Here is a 27,941-nt window from a genome sequence, read left to right as displayed (position 1 = left end):
GGGTCAGGGCTAGGGAGATGGGGTCAGGGCTGGGAACATGGCTGGCTACATGGACAGGGCTGGGGACAGGAGTGGGGACATGGGATCAGGGCCGGGGATATGGCTGGGGTCAGGGCTGGGGACATGGGGACAGAGCTGGGGACGAGGCGGGGATCTGGCCCGTGGCCGATGGAGGAGGCGGAGGCGCGGGGGCACCAGCACGGGTGTATTTGACCAGGCAGGATCCACCTGCCCTCACGATCCCGACGGAGCTGTACAACACCCACCGGCCCCCGCCGCGGGACAGGCACAGCCCCCGGCACAGCGGGGAAACAATATTAACAGCAAAGGCGGGGGGCACGGGGGTCCCCTCAGCCGAAGGGGCCCTTGACGTTTTTGGGCTGGAAGAGGGGCTGCTCCAGGGGCATGGCGCCCAGGCACTCTGCCGGGCTGCAGTGCCCCGTCTTGCCCGGCTGCCCCGTGGCACCGGGGGGGCCAGGGATGCCAGGGATGCCCTGCTGTCCCACCGGGCCTGGGGGACCCATCTTCCCGTAGCCTGGTGGCCCCTGGGGACCTGGAAGAGACAAAGAGGGAGGGGACAGGGTGCGGGGCTGGCAGCAAGCCCCATGGTGGGGCTGGTAGCCACACGGAGGGAGGGGGCTCACCTGGGGGTCCCGGGGGGCCGCTGTCCCCCATCAGCCCCACGCCTTTCTCGCCTTTCTCTCCTTTGGCGCCCGGCTCACCTGGAGGAGAGGTGGGTGGAGAGAGGTGAGACCCCCAGCACAACCGCCATGCCCCGGCACTCGGGGACCCGTGGAGCAGCACCTACCCCGCATGCCCGGCACGCCCTGCCGCCCCTCTCTGCCGATCTGCCCTGGCAACCCTGGGGAGCCGGGGGGTCCCGGCCGGCCGGGCAGCCCGTCCTTCCCTGGGGGACCGGGTCTCCCCGGGGCTGCCACCATCTCCACCGGGAAGTGCAGCCGGGAGGTGTAGTATGCCATCCGCTCTGCGGGAAGAGGCAGCCGCACTCAGCGCTGGTGGGGACGAGGCGATGCCGGGGTGTCACCAGCCTTTATCCCCACCACCCCGTTACCGTCAAACATCTTGCTCAGCTCCTGCTGGATGAACCTCTTGATCTCATCGTAATTCACTACATCTCCCTGAGGGGACACACACAAAGGGTATTCGCCACCGGGCCCTGCGGGGGGGGGGGGGGGATGGGGTCCTGCACCCCGGCCAGCATGGCCTTACCATCATTCCTGGGGGTCCTGGCAGCCCGGGGCTGCCCGCAGGTCCTGGTGAGCCAGGGGGACCCCTCTCTCCCGCTGGCCCCCGTGGCCCCACGAGGCCCATGGAGCCGCTCTTCCCTGGCCCCCCAGGCATGCCGGCTCTGCCCTTCTCCCCGGGGTAGCCTCTCTCGCCGGGGGATCCAGCTTCACCCTGCCGAGATGCGGAGACGAAGGGCTCAGCCCCGGCACCCCCAGCACCGAGGTGGGCTGCGGGGTGCCGGGATGGCCGAAGCGGCACAGCTGAGCTCTCCCCTCACCTTCTGGCCAGCCGGTCCCATGATGCCAGGTTTTCCTGGGGGGCCCTGGGGAGATATAGAGGAGCACAGGGTGGCAGGGGTGTCCTCCACACCAGCACCCTTGGAGACACCGTAGCCAGGCCGGAGGATGCCACAGTCCAGCCCCGGGTCCCGCTGGGCAGGACAGCGCAGAGCCTGCGCTCGTACCTCTTTCCCAACGGGTCCGTCTGGTCCCTGCTCCCCCTGGAAATTAAAGCAGGGCAGAGTGAGATGGCAACCAGCATGGTGGTGTCCTCAAGGTCCCCACTGCACTGGGGTGCAGGGGTCTGCGCCACACCTCATGCCCCGCTGCACTCACCGGTGGTCCTGGGTGGCCCGGGGGTCCCGGCTGTCCTGGCATCCCTGGCAGCCCTCGCTCCCCCGCGGAGCCGCGCTCGCCCTTCAGCCCCTGCAGGGAGGCAGGAGGAGGGGGCCGGGGGCGTGGGAGTCAGCGCAGGGTGGGGATGGTGATCCCCCAGCCCGCTCTCTGTGGCACCCACCGGTCCCAGGCCGGCCCCCGCACCCACAGCTGGGGCTGTGGTGGGGCAGGATCCGGCCCCAGGCAGTACTCACCACTCCAGCGAGGCCAGCAGGACCCGGCTGCCCCGGGCTGCCGGGGGGGCCCTGGGGGCAGAGAGAGGGGCGTCAGCTCGGGGGGCCGTGGGCAATGCCCCCGCTCCCTGCACCAGAGGGAGACCCCACCATGCTCCCCGCCACGGGCACCATCCCGGTGTGCCGTGGGGAGCAGGGTCAACTTACAATAAGCCCTGGGGGTCCCTGCCGGCCTTGGGGTCCCATGGGTCCGGGGTCACCCTAAGGAAGGCAGCATGATGACGGGTGGCACGGAGCCCACCCAGCTCAGGGCTCCTGCGCCCACCCACCCCATCACTCACCTCCGCTCCCGGCCGGCCCGTGCTCCCCGGGGGGCCGGGTTTGCCGCAGTCACCCTAAAAGGAGGAAGGGACATCATGGGCGGCATGACATGTGGGGACTGAGGTCCCTGGGGCTGTCACCGCTGAGCGTCCCCCAGTGCCACCATCCCTCACCTTCGGTCCCGGCAGACCCGGGTGCCCCGTCTTCCCCTTGAAACCCTGGGGAGAGAAAAGAGCTGGGTGGGGGTCCTGGCTCCTGCGAGCAGATGGAAGCAGGTGACCCCAACCCCAGTCCATGCTGGGGACCTCGTCCTGCAGTGCTGGGCCAGGGGGGGTGGCTGCCCACCCCCTTGGGCTCAGCATCCACAGGAGCACGATGGACAGTCCCAGCTCAGGGGACACCCAGCCCAGGCTGCCGGGACTTGCCAGGCACTGAGCACCGGGGAGGGGTGACAAGGAAGGCTGTCACTCACCGGAGGACCCATCATCCCTGGTGGCCCGGGGGGACCAGGGTCACCCTGGAGAGAGAGAGAGAGAGAGACATGGTTTGGAGGTGTCCTGGGGGGGCTGGGGGGGGGCTGCCCGCTGCCAGCACCCCGGAGCCTCACCCGCAGCCCTGGCTTGCCGTCCTTGCCGTCCAGTCCTTCCAAGCCAGCAGGGCCCTGCAGGGACAAGGTGAGGGTGTCAGAGGGTGGTCTGCACCAAGGGGCTCTGGAGGTCCCCCAGGAACCTGCTCCAGGCACCCCAGGCCATGGGAACAGATCCCTAGGGAATGGCTCCCCAGGAGCACCGTGATACTGGTGGTCCTGCCCGCTCTGCCCCCAAGGGTGGCATAGGAGGGGGGGGTCTTACCTGGATGCCTGGGGGTCCAGGGGGTCCGGGGGGCCCTGGCATCCCCGTGGGGCCACGCATGCCCTCACTGCCCTGCGAGAGCCACAGGAGGTCACAAGAGGGGCTGGGGCTGGGTTCCGCTCAGCACCCCACAGAGCAGGGCCAAACCCAGCCACCAGCCCCAGGCAGGAGTGGTGCCACCACGAAGCCACGTCCCGGTGGCACTCACCCGTGGCACTCACCTTCTCAGCCGCAGGCCCCGGTGGCCCAGCCGGACCGACCTTCCCTGGGAAGCCGGGGGGCCCCTAAAGAGAAGGGGGGTGTTGAGTGAGGGGGGGGCATCGTGGTGGGAGAGCCCAGCCAGGCACAGCCACCATCTCCAAACTCATTTATTGGATACGCTCTGGGGCTGCTCTCTGCACCTTGTCCCGTGGGATCTGCCTGCATCCCCCTGGTAGAAACCCCCATCCTCGTCCCTGGCTGGCCACCTGGCCCCATGGGGACATGGGGACACACAGCCAGGGCCAGCCATATCTCTCAGGGACACCGTGCTGTACCGGAGCATTGCTCCCAGTGGGATGTACTCACCGGTGGTCCCGGGAAGCCAGGCTGGCCCTGGAAACCCTGTGGAGAGACAAGAGCTGAGGTGCACCCCCCCAACAGCCGCATCCTACTCAATGGGGGGGTCCCATGGCCCCCCATCCCTGCTGGTTCCTCGGGGATGCTCACCTGGTCCCCCTTCTCACCAGCACTGCCCGGGAGCCCGCGCTCGCCCCTCGGTCCCTGTGAAGAGAGGGGGTGAGGTGGGTGGGGAGCACCTCACTGTACCTGGAGTCACTGCAGCCCCCCCCCTCCCCACAGCCCCCCAGGAGCCGATCAGAGCAGGCACCTACCGCTGGCCCCGTGGGACCGGGGAGGCCGTCCAAGCCAGGGGGTCCCTGGGAAGGGGAGGAACCGGGTCAGATGGATGTGGCTGGAAGGACCTCAGCCCCAGTGCCCACAGCGAGGGGGGCACCTGGGAGAGCCCCCCACCCCTCTGCCCCTGGAGCATGGCCCCATGGGACTCACCAGTTCCCCCTTCTCCCCAGGGGGGCCCACATAGCCTCTCTCGCCTTTGATGCCCTGGGGAAGGAAGGAGATGAAAGCACAGGACAGGACAGGGGACAAGCTGGGACATGGGGCATGGACGGGAGGTGTGGGACAGATGGGGCATGGATGTGGTACAGGGACGGATGGGGAAGGATGGGACATGGAAGTGGCACAGATGGAGTCAACAGACAGGCAATGGATAGAGAACCGGGAACGTGTGGGACGGGATGGATGGGACAGGGATGACCGTGAGGACATGGGGCTCAGTGCCTGCTGGGGTCCCCCAAATGCCTGCTCAGGCAGCACAAGGGGTCCCTGCAGGCACCAGGGAGGGACGCTGGGACACACGAGGGGGCTGGGGGCTGGCAGACACTGCCTAGCCCCCCCCCCCCCCCTAGTACTCACGGGAAGGCCAGGGGGGCCCGTCGCGCCGGGGTAGCCAGGCTGCCCTGGAGGTCCCTGTGCAGGAGAAGGATGTTGAGCCACCTGCAATGCCCCAGCCCAGTTCCCAAAGCCCACGGGGCACCGGTGTCCCCCCCCGTCCCCTCCTCCCACACTACTCACCGGCTCCCCTTTGGCTCCAGCAAGCCCAGCAGGGCCACGTTCCCCCTGGAGACCCTTTGGAGGGAGAAGAGAGGAGCTGCAGGGGCTCTCCTGTGGCCCCTTCCCAGGACTGTGCCCACCTGCCCCGGCAGAGCGCGGGGGCCAAGGACCCAGGCACGGCCCATGGGGCCTGTGATGTCCATCATCCCGTGCCGGCCCCAGCCTGCCCAGCACCTCCGGGCACCGGGGAGGACCCGCTCGGCACCTGGCTGGGCTCCCTCCACCCGCAGCACCAGCCACGTGCGCCGGGCTCAATGCCCAAGCATGGCTGAGCACGCTTGCACCCAGACACAGGTCACTGCTGCCTGTGCCCCCCACGCTGTGGTCCGTGGGCAGGACCCACGGGCAGCCCCAGTGCCGTGGAAAGCTCAGCCCTGGGCAGGGGCTGCGTGGGGTGCTCAGCTCCCAGCAGCCCGGCCACTGCCCAGGACATGCTTGAGGCCACAGCTCCAGCCTGGTGCCACCTGCTGCCTCCCCGTCCTCCCAGGGCGCACCAGGCACGGGTGACACGGGTGACAGCCAGGAGGTCCTCCCAGGGCACACCAGGCACCGGTGACACGGGTGAGCACCAGGAGCCCCCTGGCTCTGTGTCACGGAACCGCTGGGGTGGGTTAGTGGGGTGACGTGGTGACGAGGTGGTGGAGGCTGGACAGGACACGCTGGCACACCGCAGAGCAACGACCCACACAGACCCACAGAGACCCACGGAGACCCACACAGACCATGGTGTTACGGTGACATTAGTGGACGAGGGGACAGGAGCAGGACATGGCCGGCACAGGCGAGGGAGAGCAGGATCCTCCAAGAGCCGCCGGCACAGCCCCACGGCCACCTCGTGCTAGGTGGGAACACGGGTGGGAGCAGGAAGATGAAGATGAAGATGGAGATGAAGATGGAGATGAAGATCAAGATGGAGATGGTGGCGGAGGCTGGCTGACCCCAGTGGAGCCAGGGACCAGGGTAAGAGGAGGAGGAGCCCAGGCAGCACTGTGGCCACACGGGGGGATCCTCCGGACCCCCAGGAGGGGAGTCCCCGGGGGCAGCCAGGGAAAGGGGCAGCAGCCAGGTGCCATGTGGTGCACCCAGCCCACCCCGTGGGAGCTACTATGAGCTGTGGGCACCAAGCCAGGGCAGTGGGTCCCCAGCACACAGAGAGCAGCTGCGGCCACCCCCGGCACAGCCGGGTCCCACAGCGAAGGTCCCCAACGTGGGGCACCAGGGGCAGCTGCACTGGGGCTGGCAAGTGCCAGCAGCAAGTCCCTGAGCTCAGGAAAATCATTCCTGAGCCTGCAGACCCCGGGTCCGCCGAGCCCCCCTGCATGGGGATGGAGGTGGAAATGGGAAGATGGAGATGGGGTGGAAGGGGAGGGGGGCAGCTGGGCTGTGGCTGCTCCCAGGGGGGACAGGGGACACAGCCAAACCAAGCGGCAGCGACAGAGAGCACAGAGCAGAGCCGTGCTGGGTCCTTACGGGCAGTCCGGGTGCGCCAGGCGTTCCAGGAAAGCCTGGGGGGCCCTGAGGGGAGAAATGGGGAGGTCACAGCCTGGAAATGGCACCCAGGAGCCTGGGCTGAGCCCTGGGGGTGCTGCTGGGTGGGGGCCAGCTCAGCCTCCCTCCGAGCCGGCTCCTGCTCCATCTCCGGGCTGGTAGCGCCTTCGCCTCCATCTCCAGACTTGCCGGGGACAGCCATGCCGTGTGGCACCTCCACCTCACCACGGCCCTAGCCCTCTGCCCATCACCATGGCCTCAGGGCAGGGCACCAGGCCCCCTCGGCAACCTGCAGTGGGGGGGCTCCAAGCCCCCCAGGACCGTACCATGATGCCCACGCAGCCCGGCAGCCCCCCACCCTAGGCAGGGCTACTTACGATGGGCCCGGGTGGCCCTGGGGGTCCCCGCAGTCCTGGTGAGCCCTGGGGAGAGACAGGTGCATTAGGTGTGACCACAGTGGGGGACAGGGACCTGGCCCCACTCCAGCTCCAAGGGGCACCGAGGGACCAGCCACGGCCCCACAGCCACGGGGAAGGGCTGGGATGCTGGAGGGGGGCAGAGTGGGACAGCACTGCAGATGGGGAACGCACCCACCTGCTCGCCTCTCTCACCAGGGATGCCCGGGGCGCCCGGCAGCCCGGGGTCACCCACACAGTCTGGGTCAGGGCTGTCACCCTGCAGGGAGCGGGGATGCATCAGGAGCCAGGGCCAGCTCTGCCCGTTGCCCACAGCCAAGCCCTGCCAAGCCCCACCAAGTGCCCCCCGAAGCAACTGTGCAGCTCCCCAAAGCCCTGGCTGCTCCCACAGCGGGGTACGGTGCCAGGTCCTGCCCCAGCGAGGACCGTCCCTGCAGCACCCTGGGGACTGGGGAGTCAGAGCAGGGCAGCAGCTCAGCCCCGCGGCAGGGGGAGGGTGCTGGGTGGCACGGTTTACTCACCCGAGCCTCCTCTGCTCTCGGGAACTGGGCAAAGCACTGGAAGAAAACCCAGGAGTCACCCAGGGATCCCCTGCAGGGTTGCACTGGAGAACGCTGCACCCTGCACCACTTGGGTGCTGAGCACCGGCCCCTGCGCAGGACAAGCCCATCACCCTCCCCGGGGACCCCACCATCATCAGGGCAGGCAGGAGCTGCGCGTGGGAGCCTGCCTGCGTGGCTGCCAGGACCTGCGTGCCCAGCACGTGCCCAGCGTGTGCCCAGAGCATGCCCAGCGCGTGCCCAGAGCGTGCCCAGAGCGTGCCCACAGTGTGCCAGCCCCGAAGGCGCGAGCCAATGCCCAGGTGCTCAGCACCACCGCTGCACTTCACCCCAAGCCCCAGCAAGACTGGGGGTTTTGGGCACTGGGATTCCCACCCTGAGGTGGGCAAATACTCACCTGGGCGCAGCTCTCGCTGCCAGGAGCACCCGGCATGCCCCCATCCCCCTTCTCTCCCTTGGCACTGCTGGGCACACTGAAGGCTGCCTGCAGCTGGGCGCAGTCCCCACAGAGGGTCTGGGAGGAGGTGGGGAGTCAGGGGTGCCCCAGGGTGCTGGGGGTCCCCTGGGCATGACCCACAGCGAGCAGGTGCCCCATCCCCACACTCTCACCTTCAGCACCTCGATGTTCCTCTCAGCCATGACAGCCAGTGGTCCCTGGAAGAGATGCAGGGGGGAAGGGGACGGTCCCCACACCGGGGAAGCAGGATGGGTGGCCCTGGGGGAAGCTGCCACCGGCACAGCCACTACCTACCAGGTCTCCAGCCGGTCCAGGCAGTCCTGGCAAACCGTTGTGTCCTGGCATCCCCTAAAGCCGAGGAGAGAGCTTGAATATTTCAACCCTGCGCTAAAAGTTGGGCAGGATCAGACCCCACTCGCCCACTGCTGCTCCTGTCTCCCATCACTCACCTGGCGGCCCGGGGCACCGGGGGGGCCGGGGGGACCGGGGGCTCCAGGGGGACCCTGCAACACCCCAAACACAATCAGAGAGAGGCGGGGAGTGAGGCAGTGGGGGGTGGGGGGCCAGTGGGCGCAGCGCAGCGGGGGCAGCACCCACCTGCGGGCCCGGCTGCGGCTGCCAGGACATCCCGGTCCACAGTCCTGGGGCTCCCTGGGGCCGAGAGAAGGGGGAGAGCGTTCAGCAGGGGTGAAGCAGAGCCGGGGGTGCCCGGGGGGGCTTGCAGTGCTTACCGGCATCCCAGTGTAGTTGGGGTCCTGGCGGGGGCTGGGCGGGCAGGCGCACTCCCCGGGGTCTCCCTGCAGAGAGAGGAGGTGGGGGCAGGGAGGGCAGCGGGGTGGCGTGGGGGTCCGGCTCAACCCCGATCCCAACTCACCTTCTCACCCTGGGCACCCTTCTCCCCCTGCGAGGAGGAAAGCCGGAGATGTGCATTAGCAGGCAGCCCCCAGCCCCCTCGTGCCGCCCACCAGCACCGGGGCACAGCGGCTCAGCACCACACTGCCCATGCTTGCACGTGCAGCCCCCCCGCCAGCCCCCCATACGCACCGGCTCCCCGCTGGACCCCGGCACCCCGGGGAGCCCCCGCTGCCCTTCGGGGCCCTGTGAGGAAGAGGAGGGTGAGGAAGCTCAGCTCTGGGCTCAGACCACGGCACAGCAGTTTTTAGCCACCGTCGAGGGGCTGGGGGAGGATGGCGATGCCCGCCCTGGAGGGCAGGGCTTACCGGTGGCCCTGTGGCGCTAGTTCCTGGTGGTCCAGGGGGTCCCATGGCACCTTTGGGCCCCGGAGATCCCTGCAGAGGAAGGACAGCAGGAGTGGGGGGGGCAAGGGGGACAGGGAGGGCTGGGGGATGCTCCCTTACCTTGGCACCTTTCTCTGCTGCCATTCCAGGGGGGCCCTGGGGTCCAGGGGGGCCCTGGGGACAGGAGAGGGCATTAACTCCTCCCAACCACACCAGGCAGCCCCCCCTGCCCACCCAGTGAGCTGCAGTGACACCACTGTCCCCAGGGTGGTCTGGCTCGGACCCTGCTGCCACTGTCTGCCCCGGGGGCTGATGCTGCCACGGTGCAAACCTCCCACCTGCAGGAGTCGGGGGGCTGGGGGCTGCCGCATCTCCAGGGCTGGGCAGCCCAAAATGCTACTTACAGGTGTCCCGGGTGGTCCGGTGCTCCCAGGCTCTCCCTGGGAAAACCAGAGTGTGTGAGACCTGGCAGAGCCACCCGGCACGGCACAACACGGCACAGCGTGGCACGGCATGGCATGACATGGCACGGCACAGCACAGGCACCCCGCACACCCACCTGCGGTCCTGGCTGGCCGATCCCCGGCGGTCCTGGCTCACCCTAGGGAGACAGAGGGGCAGTGAGCAGCCCCAAAGCCCCCCCATGCCTAGCCCCCTGTGGCCCCGCTCACCTGCCGCCCCTTCAGCCCAGCAGGGCCCTGAATCCCTGGCAGTCCCGGCTTCCCCTAAAACACACCAGGGTCAGCCCCAAGGGCATGATGCCACCGGGCACCCACGGTGCCCTGGGGAGGGGGCACTCACCGGTCTGCCCGGCTGGCCGATGCCTGGGGCCCCCTGGTCCCCTTTGGCCCCCGGTTTTCCCGGGATGCCAACCATGTCCGAGAAGTCCCCATGCGGAGCGGGACTGGGCTCGCAGGCGTCTCCCTGCAGAGGAGGGAGCACAGGAGGAGAAATCAGGATGGAAAAAGGATGGAGGGGGTGGGTGACACCACGGTGACGGGATGCAGGTCTCTGTACAAGTGCAGGGGTCTCACCTTCTCGCCCTTGGGGCCAGCCGGACCCCTGATGCCAGGCTCACCTGACAGCCCTGGGAGACCAGCCATTCCCGGGGTGCCCGGGTCCCCGGGGCTCCCTGCATCCCCCTGGGAAATAGAGGGGACAAGGCTGGCACAGCATTCCCCCAGCCTCACAGCCCGGGGGGGTCACAGCCCCCTCTGCCACTGCCAGCCCTGCCAGAACCCCCTCCCCAGCCCCTCTTACCTTCTGTCCCTTCTGGCCAGCATCACCAGGTCTGCCCTGGGGAAACAGAGCAATGGGTCAGGCCAGAGCACCCCCAGAACGGGCACCCGCGAGCATTGGGGAGCACTCACCGCTTTGCCTGGGGGGCCACCCTGGCCCCTCTGCCCCGGCGGTCCAGGCACGGCCAGCACCGTCGCTGCCCCTTCAAGGGCTTGCGGCGTGGGGGGGCACTGCCCGCATGGCTCGCCCTGCAGAGGGGACATCCCGCTTGGAGCGTGGCTTCAGGGACCGGAGCACTGCGGTGGGGCGGGCGGCTCGTAGCCCCCACAGCCCATCGCAGGGCTGTCCCATGCAACAAGTTGCAAGGGTCTCAGCGGGGAAGGATTCACGGACGGGGCAGGGAGCAGGGTCCAGGGGGTCCCTGTCACAGGGCTCACCTTCTCTCCTTTGAGCCCCTGCAGACCCGGATCCCCCTTGTCTCCCGGGAGCCCCTGCACCGAGAAGCCACCGCAGAGGTGAGACTGCAGCCCCCAGCACCCACCCTGAGCCCCCACACCCACGCTGCCCACCTGTGCAGCCACTCACCGGTCTGCCTGTGGGTCCCTGCTGGCCACCATCCCCCTGCAAGAGAACACAGTCAGGGTCAGGGTCAGGGTCAGGCCCCAGAGAAAGCTGGGCTGCCCCAACCCCATGGGGTGCTGCAGCCATTCCCGCTACCTCAGGGGATGCAGAGAGGGAGGTGGGTTTCGGGGTCACTCACCTTCTCCCCCTTGATGCCAGCCAGCCTGGGGAGCCCCGCTTCGCCCTGCCAAACACCCCATGCGGTTACACACCCAGCACCCATGCAGCCCCAGGGTGCCCCTCTGGCACGGGAGAGCGGGGCTCAGCCCCACGTACTCACTGGCAGCCCCGGCTGCAGCGGCGCTGGTGCCAGCTCACCCTGGAGCCCCTCGGTGGGACCCCGCAGCAGCGCAGCAAGGACGCGGGCATCGCAGGACAGGCAAGAGTCCCCCTGGGGGGGCAGGGAGAGGGCACAGCTTAGGGGGACCACAGGGGCTGCCTGCTAAGTGGGTGGGTGGGATGGAGGAATAGTCACTCACCTTCTCCCCTTTCATCCCCTGGATGCCAGGATCTCCCTGGGAAGGAAACACAAGAGCTGCCAGCAGGGGCTGGGTGGTGCTCGGTGTCCCCCGCCTCTGGCTGGGGACAAACCAGTCCACATCTCGGTCCCACGTCACCTACCCTGTCCCCTTTGGGTCCTGCAGGGCCAGGTCTGTCCTGGGGAGGGAGAAGCAAAGAGGGAACGTTAGGGATGCTGAGATAAGACCCTGCTCTGACCTCCACCACATGCACTTGCCTGCAAGCCCCCGGGTTCAGACTCACCGAGACCCCGTCCTTGCCGGGTGCTCCGGGCGCTCCCCTGGGTCCCGGTTTGCCGGGCAGCCCGGTGGCACCGAGCATCCCTTCAGAAACAGTGGGACACACCTCACACGGCTCGCCCTGCCCAGTGGGGACAATGAGACGCAGCCCCAGCCCAGGGGGTCCTTGGAGCAGCCCCCCGAGATGCCCCGTGCAACCCCAAGCCCAGGGGATGGGCACTGCGGTGGAGCTGTACCAGCAAGAGCTGCCGTGCCTGTGGCACAGCCTCTGCCAGGCCACCCTGCCGCTGCACCCACCTTGTCTCCTTTTGGCCCCAGGATGCCGGGGGGACCCTGTGGAGGAAGGCAGGGATCGGGGCTGCTTCAGGGAGGCCCGAGGCCAAGCTTTGCACTGGCAATGTCACCCAGAACCCCCCCAATCCCTGCCACCAGCCGTGGCACAGGACATTCCCAGCCCCAAAGGAGGCTGCCGTCTTTCCCAAACCCCTTCCCATGCCTGGGCTCGGATCCCACCGCCGCTCCGGCCAGCAGCCCCAAGCCCGAGCCAAGAGACCGATCCCTGACCCCGGGCTTTGGCTCCAGGCTCACGGTACTCACGGGTGTCCCAGGTGATCCTCCGGGTCCAGGAGCTCCCGAGCTGCCCTGGAGCCAGAGATGGGAGAGCCTGAGCCCAGCAAGGGAGAAAGCCTTGGCCCCCCCAGAACCTCCATGCTACCCTTCTCCCCCCAGGGAGGGGTTCCTGCCCCCCAGGCAAAGACCTGGGCCACCCAACAAGTCAGCACTGACTCAGCCGCGGCAGATCCCTGGATCCCTGGCACAGCCCACTGCCTGCCATGCCGAGCAGCCCTCGGGCAGTGGGGGGGGGCGGCTGGGACCCGGACCCCTTTGCCCCCCACTCACCTTTTCTCCCTTCGGACCAGGGGGGCCACCAGGGTCACCCTGAAAGGGAGAAAGGACAGTGTTAGCCTTGCCTGGGCACCCCGGCCCGCCAGCTCCACCATGGAGCCCTGGGGGGCACCTCACCCCCTCCCATGGCAATGTCCACCTGCAGCCACCATATGCCAAGCTGGGGACATCACCCAGGCCCATGGCACAGGGGTCCTTACCGGCTTCCCTGGAAAGCCAATGCCTGGAGAACCTGGCTTCCCTGGGGGCCCCGGCTCACCAGCCAGCCCCTCAGGTCCCACGAGGCCAGGGTCACCCTGGAAGGCACAGAGTGGGTGTCAGTGCCAGTGCTGCCACTGGCTCCCACCCACTCACCCTCAAGCCCCCACCTACCTTCTGGCCCTTGGGGCCCACCACGCAAATCTCCCCGGGTCGGCCCTGCCGGGAAGGGAGCAGGATATGAAGGCTCCGCATGCACAGCACCACGCACGCCATGGGGGGGCTGCTCCAGCAGCTGGACCCCACTGCCCGGGGTGTGGCCCCGGGGATGCCCAGGGGATGCCCAGGTACCACCCAGCACTACTCACATCACGCCCTGGGCGCCCCGGCTTGCCCTGCAGTCCCCCGTCGCCCTTTTCACCCTTCTGGCCCTGTGGGACAAATGGATGTCACCGATGCCATCTCCCATGATACTGGGGTCAGCACCGGCAGGTCCTGGCACCACTGCCGCCATACCAGGACCCATGGCACAGTCATCCCCACTGCAGTGGTGGGACCCACGGGTGGGATGGACTTACCTTCTGCCCATCAGCACCGGCTGTCCCTGGGAGCCCCTGGGTGGGAACAGCAGGGCAAAGTGGGTGCCCACGGGTGGGCTCATGCAGGCCTTCCCTCCCGCGCACACCACCACTCCCTTCATCCCCCCGCCACCCACTGAGCTGTCTCCTTGGGGCCAGACCCTGTGTCCCAGCCCGGGGTACGCACGAGACGTGGGTGGGGAGCACCGCTGGGTCCCCGCGCCGCAGCCCCATCCACTGAGCATCACTTACCACCTCTCCTCGCTGCCCCTTCTCGCCCTGCGGCCCCTCGGCACACTGAGGAGGAGGAGGAAGAGGGAGTGGGGTAAGGGAGGGGGCAGCAGAGCCGGGAGGGGGGTACGCAGAGGGTGCGGGAGTCTCACCTGCATGGGACCACCGGGGTGGGTGCGCACGCAGTCAGTGCCCTGCGGGAGGGGGGAAGGCAGCTCAGCGGCTCTGCCTGCGCCGGCCGTGGCCGAGGACGGATGGCCATGGCAGGCAGGAGCCCTCCCCAGGGCAGTGGGACCCCCGTGTGCCAGGGACCCCCGCAGGCAGCAGCCCCACAGCAGAGGGGTCCCTGCCCAGGACATGGCCAGGGACACTCACACGGTCGCCTTTCTCCCCCTTGCCACCGGTGATGCCAGGCAGGCCACGCTCGCCCTTCCCACCCTGCAAGAGAGAGAAGGGGTAGGTGACGAGATGGGCCACGAGTGTCCCCACGGCCACGCGTGTGCCCACAGTGTAGCCCACAGCTCCTGCTAGGGATGCTCCAGGCAGAGCCGAGGGTCTGCATGGCCACAATCCTGCTGGAGCTGAGCTCTGTGTGTGCTGGGGGGTGACAAACCTACCTTTGGACCTGGGGGACCGAGCGTGACCTAGGGAGAGAGGAGAACGGTGTCCTGCAGTGCCCGGAGCCCCCGCGAGTGCAGCTGCCTCCAAGCAGCAGCAGGAGAGCCCTGTCCCCACCACGGTCCCCATCCTCCCAACACCCTGTCCCCAAGTGCCACCCCAGGAACCCCATGGGGCACGTGGGGTCCCAGACACCCCCACCCCCACCCCCCCGCCATCAGTCCCACGCCTCCAGCCAGAGGTTGCCATAGGAATGAGGCCACATCTGGAAAGGATCAGAGACCTTCCCCGCAGCCAGATGTTGCTGGGCCCTGGGCCAGGTGGAGCCGTGGGTCGTGGAGGGCTGGTGACGATGACAGAGCACTGGGTGACACCAACCCCAGCGGCTTTTGCCACCCCCAGCTCACAGCCCAGCCCAGCCCCAGCAGCGGTCGGGTCGGCATCCCCATCTCTTGCCAGCACAGCCCGGCGCTGCGCGGCGGCACACTCACATTTGCCGAGGCCATCTGGGGCGAGCAGGGCGGGCACTGCAAGAGACAGGGATGGCAGCTCACACCAGCTCCAGGCACTGCCCGTGGCACCCACAACCCCGTGGCACCCACAACCCTGTGGCACCCGCAACCCTGCAGCCACCGCCGCGCTCCCCTGGGCACCCCAAACCCACAGGGCTCACCCAGCAGCATCACTCCCCACCAGCCCCAGGGTGCCCACGGGCACAGGGGGATGCCTGGGATGAAGAAAGGAAAAATCCAGGAGAGCGTTTCCCCCGGCTGTGTCCCCAGGGAGGCGAGTGCTGCCCTGGCACCCGGCTCTCCCTGTGGCTTTGTGGCTTGACCACAGCTCTGCTGGGCCAAACCAGCCGCTCCAGCCTGCTCCCATGGGACTGGGGCCAGGAAGGATGGGGCTGCCCGTGCCCCATGCCCAGGTGCTGGTACTGGCAGCGCTCAGTGCAGCCCCCCAGGCTCCTGTCCCCCAGCCGGGACCAGCCCCACACCTCACCCCCTCGTTGGGTGTCCCCAGCTGCCTGGGTGGGCTCCTCTCACCCGGCGGGGAAGTGACATGGAGGGTGGGAAGAAAAGCCGGGCAGGCTGAGGGACCCCATGGACCCCAAGCCATGATCCTGGACCTGGTCTACACCCTGGGTATCCCCGACAGGATCCCACCATGGGGATGCAGCAGCCCTGGGGGGACAGGGCCACAGAGGGATGGGGCACAGGGTGCAGTGGAGACACTTCCCAGCTCTGGCAGTGCTCCGCAGCCGCTCAGAGGGAACAAAGAGGCCCTTGGCCACGGCTGGGATCGCTCCAGCAGCAGCAGAGAGCAAGTGGGGCCTCAATTCCTGCTCGGGGGAGCAGAGCAGCCGCTTCTGCGGGCATCCCTGCAGCTCTGGCAGGAGCAGAAAGTTCCCGAATGCAGCGGGGACAGAGCCAGCCCGGGGCACGGCTGGGCCCCCTGCATGGCACCGGCACCAGTGGGAGGAAGGGGAGCGGAGCGGGCATGCCAGGACCACAGCAGCCGGGCTGGGACACCCTCCCTCACCTTCTCCTTCTGATCTCCCTTCAGGCCAGTCCTCCCCGAGGTCCTCACCGGCTCCTGTGAAGAGAGAAGAGCACCCATGGGTGCTACCTGCCTGTGCACCCCTGGGTTCTCCCTCTCCAGGTACCCCTGGGTTATCCTGCCTGTGCACCCCTGGGTTATCCTGCCTGGGGCACCCATGGGTGAGACTTGCCTCGGGCTGAGCCCTGAGCTGGTGGCTCAGCCAGTGGTGGGGCTGCAGGAGCCCTCCCCTCCCTCGCTCCCAGGCGCCTGGCCACCACCAGCTCCCTCCCTCCCCTTGCACAGAGCCTGGCGTGGTGGAAAAAGTGAGGCAGGGCTTTTCCAGGGGCTGAATCAACGCGGCTGCTGGCTCGGCAGCATCAGGCACCCAGCACGGTGGCTGAGCACTGCCCACCCCGTGGGGCTGGGAGCATCCTATGCCAGGATGGGGCCCGTGCCAGGCTGCCGGAGGGATGCAGAAGCTCACCGCGCCCAGCGGCTCCTCCAGGCAGAAGCAGCGGGTGTACACTCGGCCCTCGGGCTGCGGTGAGATCTCGATCAGGTTGCTGCTCTGCATCAGCTCTGCTTGCCGACGCGTCTTGGGCACTTCTGTGAGGCACTGCTGGGAAAGAGTGGGGTCGTGGGGAGCTGCTGGGGTGAGAGCTGGGAGACCCCTGCCTGGGCACCCCATGCGATTCAGGAGAGGGGTGCATCCTGCACCATCCCCTGTGCTGGCCACGAGGCACCAAGACATCCCAGGGCTGGTGGATGTCCCCAGCCACCACAAGCAGGGGGTGGCCCACAGAGCAGCTCTGGCTAAGAGACCTGCCCTCACCGGGCCTCAGTTTCCCCTCGGGGGGGGGGACCATGCAGGGCAGTGCCAGGGTCTGGCTGGGACTGGGGTGGGAGTTTGGTGGGGACTCACCCCGCTGGCCGAGATCTCGCAGCACCCCTCCTGCCTGGCCAGCTCAGCGTCACAGTAGATCTGAGCTTGCTGGATGTCAAACTGCAGCGGGAATGGGGCGGCAGGTCAGGGGCAGGCAGGGACAGGCCCCACACTGCAGGCAGAGCATGCCCGCACTCCACGGGGACTCACCCGGACCGGGGTGCCACGCGTGGCATCCAGCCCCAGGAAGGCATTGCCCTCCAGGGCCAGCGCCCGCCGGGGTGCCAGAGGCTTGGAGGAGATGGACGCGCAGTCAAGGTGGATGGAGACGGCTCGGCTCTGCACAGCCACCACCACCTTGTGCCACCGCCCGTCGAAGAGGGACACCACAGCCTTCCCTGCGAAGGTGGCACTGACGAACGTGGCCCCTGGTGCCCTGGCCTGAAACTCCAGGCTCTTCTCGGGGCCATGCACGGCCAGAGAGAGCTGAGCAGAGAGGGGACAACACCATGCTTGGGGACGGCCTCCAGCTGTCCCCTCACCGCTGGCACATCCTGCCACCCCGGGGCCGCACCTGGGGGTAGCCCTGCCGATCGGTGACCTGGAAGAGGTACCAGTGCTCCCCGGTGCTGTTCTTCTTCAGCAGCAAGGTGAGGACGAGGGTGAAGGCGGGGGGCAGCCCACGGGGAAACACCTGCCTGCAGGGACAGTCCTCAGGGGTGGCCGGACCCTGCACTGAGCTCTGATGCCAGCGTTTGCACCGAGGCTGGAAGCAGCACCAGCCCCAACACCCCCATCCGCATGGCACCCACTGGCAGCATCACCCCAACATCACCCCCGTGGGTCCCGTCAGGGTCTGTCCCCATCGGTGGCACTGCAGATGCCATGGGGGTGGATCCAGCCCCAGCCTCACGCAGCAGCGCCTGGACCTGGAGCTGTTTGTGTCCTGGCCGGCCGCATGGGCTGCGGCTGCTGGAGACGCCAGCACTTATGCAACGGGAGTTGAAGAGGAGGCAGACAGCAGAGACGCTTCCTCCCGTCCTGGCACAGCACAGGGAGCTCAGACCATCCCCCCAAAGCTCAGCCCTGCATCCCTCGCACTGGCTGGACATGCACACGGTGGAGGGGACCAAGCATCCCTGCGCAGCCGGCCAGCCCTGCCTGCCTCAGGCACTCCCAGCCGCCATCCCCATCCCTGCCCCACAGCACAGCCACTGTCTCCACCACACACCCAAACACAGCCCTCCTGGGATGGCTGCAGTACCTGGAGCCACACACTTATCACCACAGTATCGAATTTTGTCCCTGGGCAGCTGGGAAACATGGCCCTGACCCCACAGGCTCCATGGCCCTGACCCCACAGGCTCCATGGGACAGATGCTCTCACGCAGGCGGTGAGCAGCGGGCAGCCTGGTCCCCCCTTGCGCGGCAGGGAGCACGGCAGCCGATCACTGGCAGGACCGTGCCCAGCTCGCTCGCAGCCCACTCAACCGCTGGAAATATTTGCTTTGAGCTCTGCTCTGCTCCAGCCACAGCTCCACCACACCAGCGATTTTCCAAGCCACCGCTCTGGAGCTGGACCAAGGCATGGGGAACAGGCCAGACCCAGCGCTCCCCTCTGCTCTCCATGGGGCACAGGGATGTCCTTGCTGGGCACCGAGGAGTGGGGCCAGGGTGGAGGGGCACCCATGGGTGACCACCTGGAGCTCGTGACCTGGCTGTCGGGGTTATCCCTGCACTGAGCACTCCCCAGGGCTGGCTCTGGGCTGCCACAGGCACCCAGCCAAGAGCAACACCAGCCTGGAGCATCTGCCATCTCGAAGCCATCTAAGGACTTGGCTGCCCAGGTCAGGAGCCAAGGCTGGGTCTCCTTCGCCCTGGGGAGAGCCCCATGCCCGGCGTAGCTGCGTGCCAGCCCCGAGGCAATGTGGGGACAGGCGGGCTGAAGGAGGCAGGCGTGCAAACCACAGCAGCTTCCTCCAGGAACAGCTCCCAAGGACGTGGACCCGCTCCCACCTTGCCACGCTGCAGCATCCCTGCCAGCCCCAGCCCTGCAGGGCGGCACGGTGTGGAGCACGGCACTGGGCACAGCTGGGCAGGACATGCCGGAGACGGTGGGGCTGAGGGCTGGTCTCAGTGTGCCTCCCCCAGCAGACCCCCGTGGCCCCAGCAAACCCAGCGGTGCCTGCTCGGGGCTGTGCAGCATTTTGAGCTTGTCTAGACCCCAGCAAGCGCCTGCCAAGTGAGGAGAGCAGACACAGAGCAGCCACAGAGACGTGCTTGCGTAAGGGCTGGCCACCACCCAGCCGAGCTGCTGCAGCCCATGATTTACTTTCTAGGAGGACGGTGGCTTGGGCAGCACCAGGGCTGCAGCACCAGCACCTCTGCATCCCCCCAGTGCTGCAGAGCTGCCTGGCTTCCCCAGCACGAGCTAAAGGCAAAGTCCAGCAAATTTGCCCAAGCCCCATCCTTAAAACACGTGGGGACGGTGCTCGGCAGCGCTTTGGCCACCGAGGGCCACCCGACAAGCCACCCGCACTCACTGTGTGGGCTGGACCAGCGGCACGGCGCCCAGCCGCAGCACCACCGGCCCCCTCGGGTTGTGGACTTTCTTGATGGAGGAGATCTTCAGCAGGTCGAACCTTTTAATCAGGTTAAAACCTGCAGGACAGAGCGGAGGAGGTGAAACCTGGCCTTGGCACAGGTACTGAGGGTTGATGCTCTCCAGGCAGGGCACAGAGCCCATCCCTGAGGAGTCAGGGCTGTGTGGCGACCCCGTCTGCAGGGCAACAAGGGCTTTCCTTACCCGTTATGTTCTCATACTTGTCCCCAACCAGATCCTCGTCCCAGAGCTGCGGGCACAGCTCCCCTGCAAGGCAAATCAGCACATCACCGCAGTGTCCCCAGGCTGTGCAAGCAGGGTCGGACCATGCAGAGCTCCCCAAGCCCAAGCGGGTCTTGGGGTGCTGCCAGGTGCTTGCCCCAGCCCCCCAGCACACCAAGGCTGCTGGCAGCTGCAGGGCGGCATGGATCCAGCAAATCCCGCTCCCACGGCAGCGCTGGCTCCTTGCAAACAGCCCGCTAGGAGCGAAGCAGCAGGTTTGGAAAGGACGGGCGGTGAGCTCAGAGCTGGCCCTAGCCGCCTCCCACAGTAAGTTCACCAGGTGAAATGCTTTTCCCAGTTGCTGCGTGTTTTGCCTCAAAACAGCCCCATGGCTGGAATCTGCATCAGTAGACTTGGATGGATGCCATGGACACCCAAGGCGGGGAGGTGGCACCCAGAGCTGCCCACTGGCCTTCCTGTCCCATCCCGGTGACATCCCCAGGCCTGGTGGCCCCAGGGGACAGGTGTGAGAGCCTGGCCAGGGGATGGCGAGAGGCTGAGCTATGTCAGTCGCGATCACAGGGATGCTGGTGTTGTTTGCAACCGCGCTGATATATTATTGCTTTAGCAGCATCAATCCACCTCCGCTGGATGCTACCAGATGTTGGGAGGTGTGACACAGAGAGGAAACAAGGGGGTATTGAAAGAGGAATTTGTTTTGTCTCCATGCACACCAGCCCTGGAGCAGGGATGGCCCTTGACAATTCACCTGCCTCTTCCCCAGCCCTTGGCCATTCCCAGGTGGTGGCTCTGCCCCCCTCAGCCCCGCTGCCCCCCTCTGCCTCGGCACCACCACAGCGCTTCTCCCCGAGGCTGACCGCTCGCTCGCACAGTGCCAGCAGCAGCGCAGGGAGCTGCCCCTTGCCCTCAGGACCCCCGGCACGGCTGCAGCAGCAGAAGCAGGGGCTGCAGTGCTGCAGCCAGCCCCACAGGCGCATGTTGCGGCCAGGGGCAGAGCTCCCTCCCACCCGGCGGTGAGATCATCCACAGCGGGGCAGGGGGGGAAAGCAAAGCATAAATCACCCTGGGTGCAATCTGCTTTGAAGCCTCTCCTGGCCTCAGTGCTGCGCCCAAGGGAAAACCTCCCCTCCCCAACCCTCGTTCCCCTAACGAAGGGCTGCGAGCCAGGAGGCCATGCCGTGCAGGGCAGCAGGCACCGGTGCCGGCTGCGGGGTCCCTTGCATGGGCAAAGCCAGGCACTCCCCGGGCCCCCCCGGGACAAGCCACCGCTCCACCCCCGCACAGACTGATGCAACCGTGGTTTCACTGCCAGCAGCTCCTCCCCACCATCCGCCTGGAGCTCACCCTGAGCTGCCGCTGGCCCCATGCCGCCATCCACGCACAGCAGCCCTGCAGCCAGGGGCGCCTCAGCAGAGACCCTCATGGGCTCAGCCATCGGCCCCCCAGCCCCAGCTGCCAGCGGACAGCCCCGAGCCCTCCACTGTTGTCCACTGTTGGCGTGCACCATGGCCAAACCTCTTCTCACCCCACAGCAGAGGCCAAAACCCCCTTGGGGGAGCTCCGTGCATCCTCGCCGCTGCCCCAGTGGTCCCAGCTCACCTACAGCTTGCTCCCGCCGGCGGTGCCAAACGGCGCTGCCTTCGCTGCCAGCTGGCAGCCAGCACCCTGCGGCCGGAGCGCGGCCAAGCCTGCTCCCTCCATGAGCAGAGGCTGGGCTGCGGGGCATTCCCGGCGCTCGGCGGCTGCGGGGGCGATGGTGGGGTGTCCCCGGGCTGGCTCCCCGTGGCAGGGCTTGCTCAGCTCTCCCTGGCCCCCTGCCCGCACGGGATGCTGAGTGAAGCCCCACAGCCTGGGCGGCCGGCGCTCAGCAGGCAGCAGATGTCCACAGCCACTCCTCGGGCCACCAGCGTGCCCTTGCGTGCGGTGCTGGCACGTGGGGACCCAGCACAGCTCCCGGTGTCCCCTGGCCACCTCTGTCCGGCAATCCCTAGCCCTCCCCTCCTCTCTCCAGGAACCCAGGGACAGGCAAAGAGGTGGCCACTCCTGGGCGGACCCCAAGCCCTCGCTCCCGGTGCCCCTTACCTTCTACCGCCAGCAGCTCCTTCCCCCCGCAGACACTGATGAGCCCTGCAAGTGTGAGGGCCCAGGGACCCCTCATGGTGCCCACGGCAGTGGCTCGGGGCAGTGCAGCTGCCTGCAAGGGAGAGAGATCGGGCAGCAGTGGGACAGGCACATGGTGGGCACCGGCCTGCATCCCACCAGCTCGCCCAAGCTGGGACACTGCCAGCAAAACCACCAGCACAGAGCTGATGCTGACCGGCTCAGCCATGGCTTGGGAAGGTTTTGGGGGTCAGCATGGCCCCCCTCCACTGCTGGATCCACGTCTGCTCCACACAGTACACAGGGCAAGCCCCAGCATCCCGGGATTTACAACCCAGATTTACTCCAAACATCCGGAAACACGGCGGCAGAGGTGCCCCCAAGCAGAACGGGGTGCCTCCTGTGCAGAGCCCCCCGGGAAGGTCTCCATCCCTCCTGTTTTATCTCCTGGTCCCATGTGGATGCAGGGGTGATCCAGGCCTTGCGGGTGCCCTGCGGGTCACCCCGACCTGGCCCCCCTCCTGCCTGCTTCCTGCCACGAGGCAAGACAGGGCTGCAGGCAGCCACAGCCAGGCTGGGACAGAGCTCCGGGACATGCATCCCTGCGCCTCCATCCAACCCCAGCCTCCATCCCGCGCCTCCATCCAACCCCAGCCTCCATCCCACGCCTCCATCCAACCCCAGCCTCCATCCCACGCCTCCATCCCCGCGCCCCGCAATTAGGGACCCCTGTCACCAGCAGCCCTGCTCCTGCCCTGCCTGTGCTCAGCTCTCATGCACCCTCCACCTCTTCCCTGCCTGCACCCCAGCTTCCCTGCCCTGAACCTCCTGCACAACCCCTGCACCTCCCGGCTCCCCACTGCTGCCTCTGGGCTGCTCTGGCCCGGCACCGCCTGCACCCACCCCTGCACCCACTCCTGCACCCCCTGCACCCCCTCTGCTCCTCCTGCACCCAGCCCACTCCCCCTGCACCCACCTTGCACCCACCCCGCTCCCCCTGTGCCCACTTCTGCACTCACTCTGCTGCCCCTGCACCCACCCTGCTCCCGCTGCACCCACCATGCACCCACTCTGCTGCCCCTGCACTCACCCCGCTCCTCCTGTGCCCGCCTTGCACCCACCCTGTGCCCACTCCTGCAGTCACTCTGCTCCCCCTGCACCCACCTTGCACCCACCCCGCTCCCCCTGCGCCCACCTTGTACCCAGCCCGCTCCCCCTGCACCCACCTTGCACCCACTCTGCTCCCCCTGCACCCACCCCGCTCCTCCTGCGCCCGCCTTGCACCCAGCCCGCTCCCCCTGCACCCACCTTGCACCCACTCTGCTCCCCCTGCACCCACCCCGCTCCTCCTGCGCCCGCCTTGCACCCACCCTGTGCCCACTCCTGCACCCACTCTGCTCCCCTGCACCCACCCCGCTCCTCCTGCGCCCGCCTTGCACCCACCCTGTGCCCACTCCTGCACCCACTCTGCTCCCCTGCACCCCCCGCCCCCCGCCGTGCTCCTCCTGCCCTCCCCCTCCCGCCCCTGCCCTGCTCCCTCTGGCCCCCGGCTGCCCCCCGGCTCTCCGACCCCCGCACCCTCGGCACCGGCGGGTCCCCCCGGCCCCGGCTCGCCGGTCCCGGCCGGGCGGGCGGTGGTTCACGACGATTATTTACGGGGAATCCCGCACTCCGCGCCCGCCCCGGCGGGGCCGGGCTGTGCCCCGCTCCGGGGCCCGGGGCGGGGGGCGGCGGGGCCGGGGGCGGCGGGGCCGGCCGGGACTCACCTGCGCGGGGCTCGGCGGAGCCTGGGGCTGGCCGGGGCTGGCGGGGAGCGGACGGTGCCGCGGGTCCGGCCGGTCCGGGCGCTGGGGCAGCCGCGGGACACCGGGAGCTCCGCCGCGCCGCCCCCGCCGCCTTCCCCGCCTCCCTCCGGGGGGGCCCCGCCGCCCCCCAGCGGCTGCCCGCCCTCCGCCTCCCCGCCCCCGGGGGGGCCCGGGCCACTGCCCGCCTTCGCATCCCGCCCTCCCCCTCCTCTCCCCAACACACCCCGGGCGCCGTCCCCCCTCGCCTCCTACCCCCCCCCCCGGACCCCCCCCAGAGGCGGGGACCCCCTGTCCCCGCGATGGGGCTGAACCCCAGCCCCTGGCTGCCGACCCCGTGGAGCTCTGTCCCCCACCCAGGGACCGGAGGGGACCCGGGTGCTGGCACTGGTGCTTGGCCAGAATGGTTGCCGCTGTGGGGTGGAGTAAGTGCCTCCACGGATGCTCCTGCACCGGCACAGCACCCGGCCCAGCACCCAGCCGAGGTGGGAGCAGCCCTGTGGCAGACCCCGTGGCAAGACCCCGTGGCATTGGGACATAGAATCACAGCATCGTTTAGCTTGGAGAAGACCTTTGAGGTCATCAAGTCCAACCTTTAACCCAGGACCACCAAGGCCACCACTACACCCTGTCCCTAAGCACCACATCTGCTTGTTTTTTAAACATCTCCAGGGATGGTGACTCCACCACCTCCCCGGGCAGGACAGACCCCACTGCACCGCACAGCTGATCCACCATCCCTGGTGCCTGGTGGCTTGGGGACAATCTGGCTCAGGACGAAGTGCCTGGGGTCAGAGCCCTGGGGTGGGGTCTCTGCCGCCATCCCTCCCACTGGCACTGCTGCTGGCAACGGAACGCTGCCTGCACCAGGCAGGGCTCCCCCCTCATCCCCAGCAGCAAAGCTGCTGACTTTCCAGAGCTAAACCAGCCTCTCCGGCAGTGCCAGGGTCCTGCCAACCCCACCAAGCCCTGGAGGGATCCAGCACCCATCCTGGCTCACACCGCCTCTGCGCTGCGGAGACGTGCCAGCCCTGAACACTGCCCTGCTGCCCCCAGGGCCTGGCTGCCTGGCTCTGCTCCAGCATCCTTTGCCCACGCCAGCTGGGCCACCCCAACCCCCACCCCCCCCGCGGCAGGGAGCAGGCAGCGAGCACCCCCACCCAGGGCAGCAGCTGACCCTTACAAGTGTGGGTCTGGGGGATGCCAAGCAGCGACAGGTATCTCTGCCTCCCCACCCCTGCATCCCCTCTCTGAGGGATGCTCAGCACAGCACGGCACTACCGGGCCCCTGTTCAACCACTTTTCTCCCAAATTGTGATGAATCTATTTACACTGAAGCTTTACAAATGTGTGTTAGGGACACATGCATCTCAATAAACGCGCTCTAATTAACAACTGATATTTATTCAGCCCACAGTAAATAAGCTGTCGCAGGCAAACCAAGCGACACTGCTTTTGAAGAGCGGCTCGACTCTGCCATTTATTCAGTCGACAGCCCCCGAGATGCAGTGACAGAGCACTCGATTCCCCTGTGAGTTGCCTACTGTAGTAATTAAGGGTAATTAAAGCAAGTGGGTACAAAATATAACGAAACTTTTATTTTTATAATTCCTGTTTATTGGACAGGATAATATCCTGTTTATTATTCACCCCAAGCTGTTGTTTGTGGCCACTCAGCAGCAGCGAACCCTGTGCATGAGCGCGAGGGGGGGTTGGCATCTCGTAGGTGGGGGGAGCTGGGCTGAGTGGGACCTGCCCTTGCCCCCAGCACGAGGCACAACCCCACAACCTGGCCCCTTAGCCCAGCCTGGCCCCACCAGCCACCCCACAGCAGAGCAGGGACAAAGTGCAGCCTGGTCCCTTCCTCTCAGCCCTGACCCCTCGTTAACACTGGCACGGCCAGCAGCTCCCAGGGCCCTCAAATTCGGCTGTGAATGAATTGGGGGTGCAAAGTCCCCCAACTTTTGGGGGGTTTCACCTATCCCTCCTGCTGCTCTTCCCGTGCCTCAGTTTCCCTCATTTGCCAGGACAATTCCCTGGGCAGGTTGTCCCCAGCCCAGTGGCACAAAGGGACCCCGCTGGCCCCAGGAGCATGGGGACGGCCACAGCATGGAAACCACCGCTCCATGCAGCTCCTGCTTCCCTTTGCTCTGCCAGAGCATGGGATCGGTGTCTCGGGGGGGGGGGGGGGGGGAAGAGGCCAGATCCTGCTCCCCCAGCACTCTGCTAAGGGATGGGGGGGGCAGTCTGTCGGCATCCCCTGGAGTGATGCTGAGCTGGGGGATGGAAGGCAGGATCCTCCAGCCCCTGCCCACCAACCCAGCACGGAAAAAGCGGAGGCAAGCTGCTCTTCCAAGAAACAGCCGCTCCGGCTGCCAAGAAACACGAGCCGGAGCAGAGACGGCAATTTTGGGGCTGGAGACAATTTGCCTCCGACCTCAAGCGTCATGCGGCGGCTGCATTACTGTGGGGCTCCCCACCTCCCGTGGGAGCTCAGCCAGGGCACTGCCGGCACGGGCCCCCCAAAAGCCCCCCACTGCTGGGGGGGTGAGGGCTGGGGCAATGCCGGCTGGACCCTGGCAGCTTGCAGGCAGCTGCCGGCACGCTGGCCTGGGCAGCACACAGGAGGGAATTCCTGTGGCAAGGATTTTGGTGGTTCAGCATTTATTTCTGCACCAATTTGGGTGAAAACCTGCCAATTCCAGCATTCGCCGGGAAGGAAAGAGCCTGCGGGGATTCTTTCCAGCTTGATGGGACCCGTTTGTTTCTGTGGGTGTTTAAACAACAGTTTTGCCTCTTTTGGAGGAAATACTTTGCCGAAGAGCAAAGGGAGAAGCAGCCGGGGAGCCAAGCCATCCCCCCACGCCGCTGCGGGCTGCGCAGCCTCAGAGTGGCTTCTCCATCATTTCCGCCCCCCAAACGGAACATTTTTGGCACGGGAGAGGGGGGGCAGCTTGGCTCGGATGGAAGCTGCAGATGGAAAATGGCTCCAAAGCTCTCCAACCTGCTCCAACCCGCCCCTTACCCCCCAGCTGCTGCCCAGACCAGCAGGATTGGGGGCTGGACCCTCGTCCCCCCATGCTGGGGCATGCCACAAGCCGCACGGTGCCTCTTGCCTGGGCTCCATTCCCTCACCGCATATGGCGTCTCCATGAGTAATAAAAGCTGCTAATTGCCAACAGATGCCTCAGGAAACCCTGACGCTGCTTCTCGCGGCTGCATTTGGCTGGGAAGGGAGTCAGGAAGGGAGCTGGAGCCGGCCCCAGGTCCCCCAAAATGTGGGGTGGGGGTATCCCAGTGTGCAGCAGCTCCCAGCAACTGGAGCGAGAGGACACGGCTGCTATTAACAGCAAAATTAGCAGCCAGGCCAAAGCAGTGGGGTGACCCTCCCCGGGGAGGGGACGGTGCCCCCTGCTCACAGCATCGCCCGCAGAGCACTGCCCAGCTTCCCACCCCACACCCTGCATGGGGCTGGGGAGCCCTGGCTGTGCCCCACCGCCGCCTCTCGCTGTGCCAGACCCTGCCACCTGCCCGCAGCCTCTCCTGCAGCCCCGTCCCCACCACAGGGGGGGCAGCCGAAGCCCCCATGCTCGGGCCTGGCCCCCTCCCCATGCCACGGCTCCAGCATTCGTGGCACAACTGGTGGCAAACCTGGGGGCGGCTGTGCTGGGCCCAGGACCCCCCATCTCCCCTTTCTGCTTTGTTTGAGAAGGCTCTAATGGGGGGGGAGGAAGAATTTGGCCCCTTCCCTTGCCTGCTCCAAGGGCAGTTGTCCCCTCCCCACTCCCATTGCTGTGCTGCAGCAGCCAGCCTGCTTCTCCCGTCACCCCAAAACCAAACTGGGCAGTGCTGGGATGAACTGGGTTATGCAATTAGCACTTCAGCCTTAACTGGACTGCCCAGGGGGGCAGGGAGAGACCCCCCCACTCCAGGGGCCGCATCCTGTCCCAGTGCTCCAGCATGGGGCTGGGAGCATGGTCTAATGCAGCATTGCATTGCAACGCAGCACTGGGGCTGGGAGCAGCATCTCCTGTCCTGTCCGGTGGGGGCTTATGAGCACCACCCCCACCACGGCTCTGCCACGGGCCCCATGCCGGTGGGAACCAGTGAGCTTCTGGCAAGACGCTGGGAGACCAAGGGAGCCAGTGGGAAACCACGAGGCTGGCGCTGCTGGGCACGGGCAGAGCGTCGGGAGCAGGGAGGGAATCACCACACGGCACCGACAGCCCAGCCAGGCTGAGCCGGGACCCTGGGTGGGTCTGCCCCCCTCCCTCAGCTCAGCTTTGCCACCCCTCACCAGATGTAGCATCCCCCCACCAGATGTAGCATCCCTAAATGCATGGTCCTCACCTGCAGCACCCTGGACCAGGACCTTCCCATGCCCCTTTCTGGCTCCCATGGTGGTCCCCTCTCCCATGGGCACAGGCACGGCTCTTCCCTGTCCAGGGACCCCCCCAGTGAGGATGCTCGGTCCCTCCTGGCCGCACCGGTGCTGAGTGAGTCGTTGCGGGTGCTGGCAGCTCCGT

General features: G+C 67.3%; 1 protein-coding gene across 3 annotated transcripts; it reads right to left on the bottom strand.

The window, feature by feature from the left end:
• Positions 1-192: 192 nt before the first annotated feature.
• Positions 193-23,504, bottom strand: COL16A1 (collagen type XVI alpha 1 chain). Of its 3 annotated transcripts, XM_037381847.1 has the most exons (71): positions 23,380-23,504; positions 21,596-21,707; positions 19,475-19,537; positions 19,212-19,329; positions 17,243-17,366; positions 16,879-17,154; positions 16,708-16,788; positions 16,270-16,401; positions 15,786-15,839; positions 14,738-14,773; positions 14,246-14,272; positions 14,004-14,066; positions 13,781-13,822; positions 13,650-13,694; positions 13,398-13,433; positions 13,188-13,250; positions 12,994-13,038; positions 12,822-12,917; positions 12,616-12,654; positions 12,313-12,357; positions 12,013-12,048; positions 11,720-11,836; positions 11,579-11,614; positions 11,437-11,472; positions 11,238-11,348; positions 11,097-11,141; positions 10,922-10,957; positions 10,774-10,827; positions 10,468-10,584; positions 10,358-10,393; positions 10,132-10,239; positions 9,899-10,021; positions 9,769-9,822; positions 9,657-9,698; positions 9,502-9,537; positions 9,218-9,271; positions 9,080-9,148; positions 8,904-8,957; positions 8,734-8,760; positions 8,591-8,656; positions 8,457-8,510; positions 8,309-8,362; positions 8,154-8,207; positions 8,012-8,056; positions 7,800-7,916; positions 7,364-7,399; positions 7,021-7,101; positions 6,804-6,848; positions 6,409-6,453; positions 4,900-4,953; positions 4,741-4,794; positions 4,315-4,368; positions 4,140-4,184; positions 3,976-4,029; positions 3,835-3,870; positions 3,489-3,551; positions 3,268-3,339; positions 3,024-3,077; positions 2,889-2,933; positions 2,590-2,634; positions 2,437-2,490; positions 2,303-2,356; positions 2,117-2,167; positions 1,863-1,952; positions 1,712-1,747; positions 1,526-1,570; positions 1,231-1,419; positions 1,073-1,139; positions 809-985; positions 645-722; positions 193-553 (listed from the first exon to the last, which is right to left on the bottom strand). In XM_037381847.1, the coding sequence occupies exons 2-71, from the start codon at positions 21,669-21,671 to the stop codon at positions 351-353; spliced, it is 4,869 nt and encodes a 1,622-aa protein (XP_037237744.1). In that variant the 5' UTR covers positions 21,672-21,707; positions 23,380-23,504; the 3' UTR covers positions 193-350. The 3 variants fall into 3 exon arrangements, with proteins under 3 accessions (XP_037237744.1, XP_037237742.1, XP_037237743.1); XM_037381845.1 differs by lacking the exon at positions 23,380-23,504 and having other exon boundaries at positions 21,596-21,808; XM_037381846.1 differs by lacking the exons at positions 6,409-6,453; positions 23,380-23,504 and having other exon boundaries at positions 21,596-21,808.
• Positions 23,505-27,941: the final 4,437 nt, after the last annotated feature.

The sequence above is a fragment of the Falco rusticolus genome, chromosome 3 (assembly GCF_015220075.1).
Source record: "Falco rusticolus isolate bFalRus1 chromosome 3, bFalRus1.pri, whole genome shotgun sequence".
In the NCBI taxonomy this organism is placed as follows: Eukaryota; Metazoa; Chordata; class Aves; order Falconiformes; family Falconidae; genus Falco; species Falco rusticolus.
Note: the sequence above shows the minus strand (reverse complement) of the source record. Positions and strands in the feature narration are given on the sequence as shown.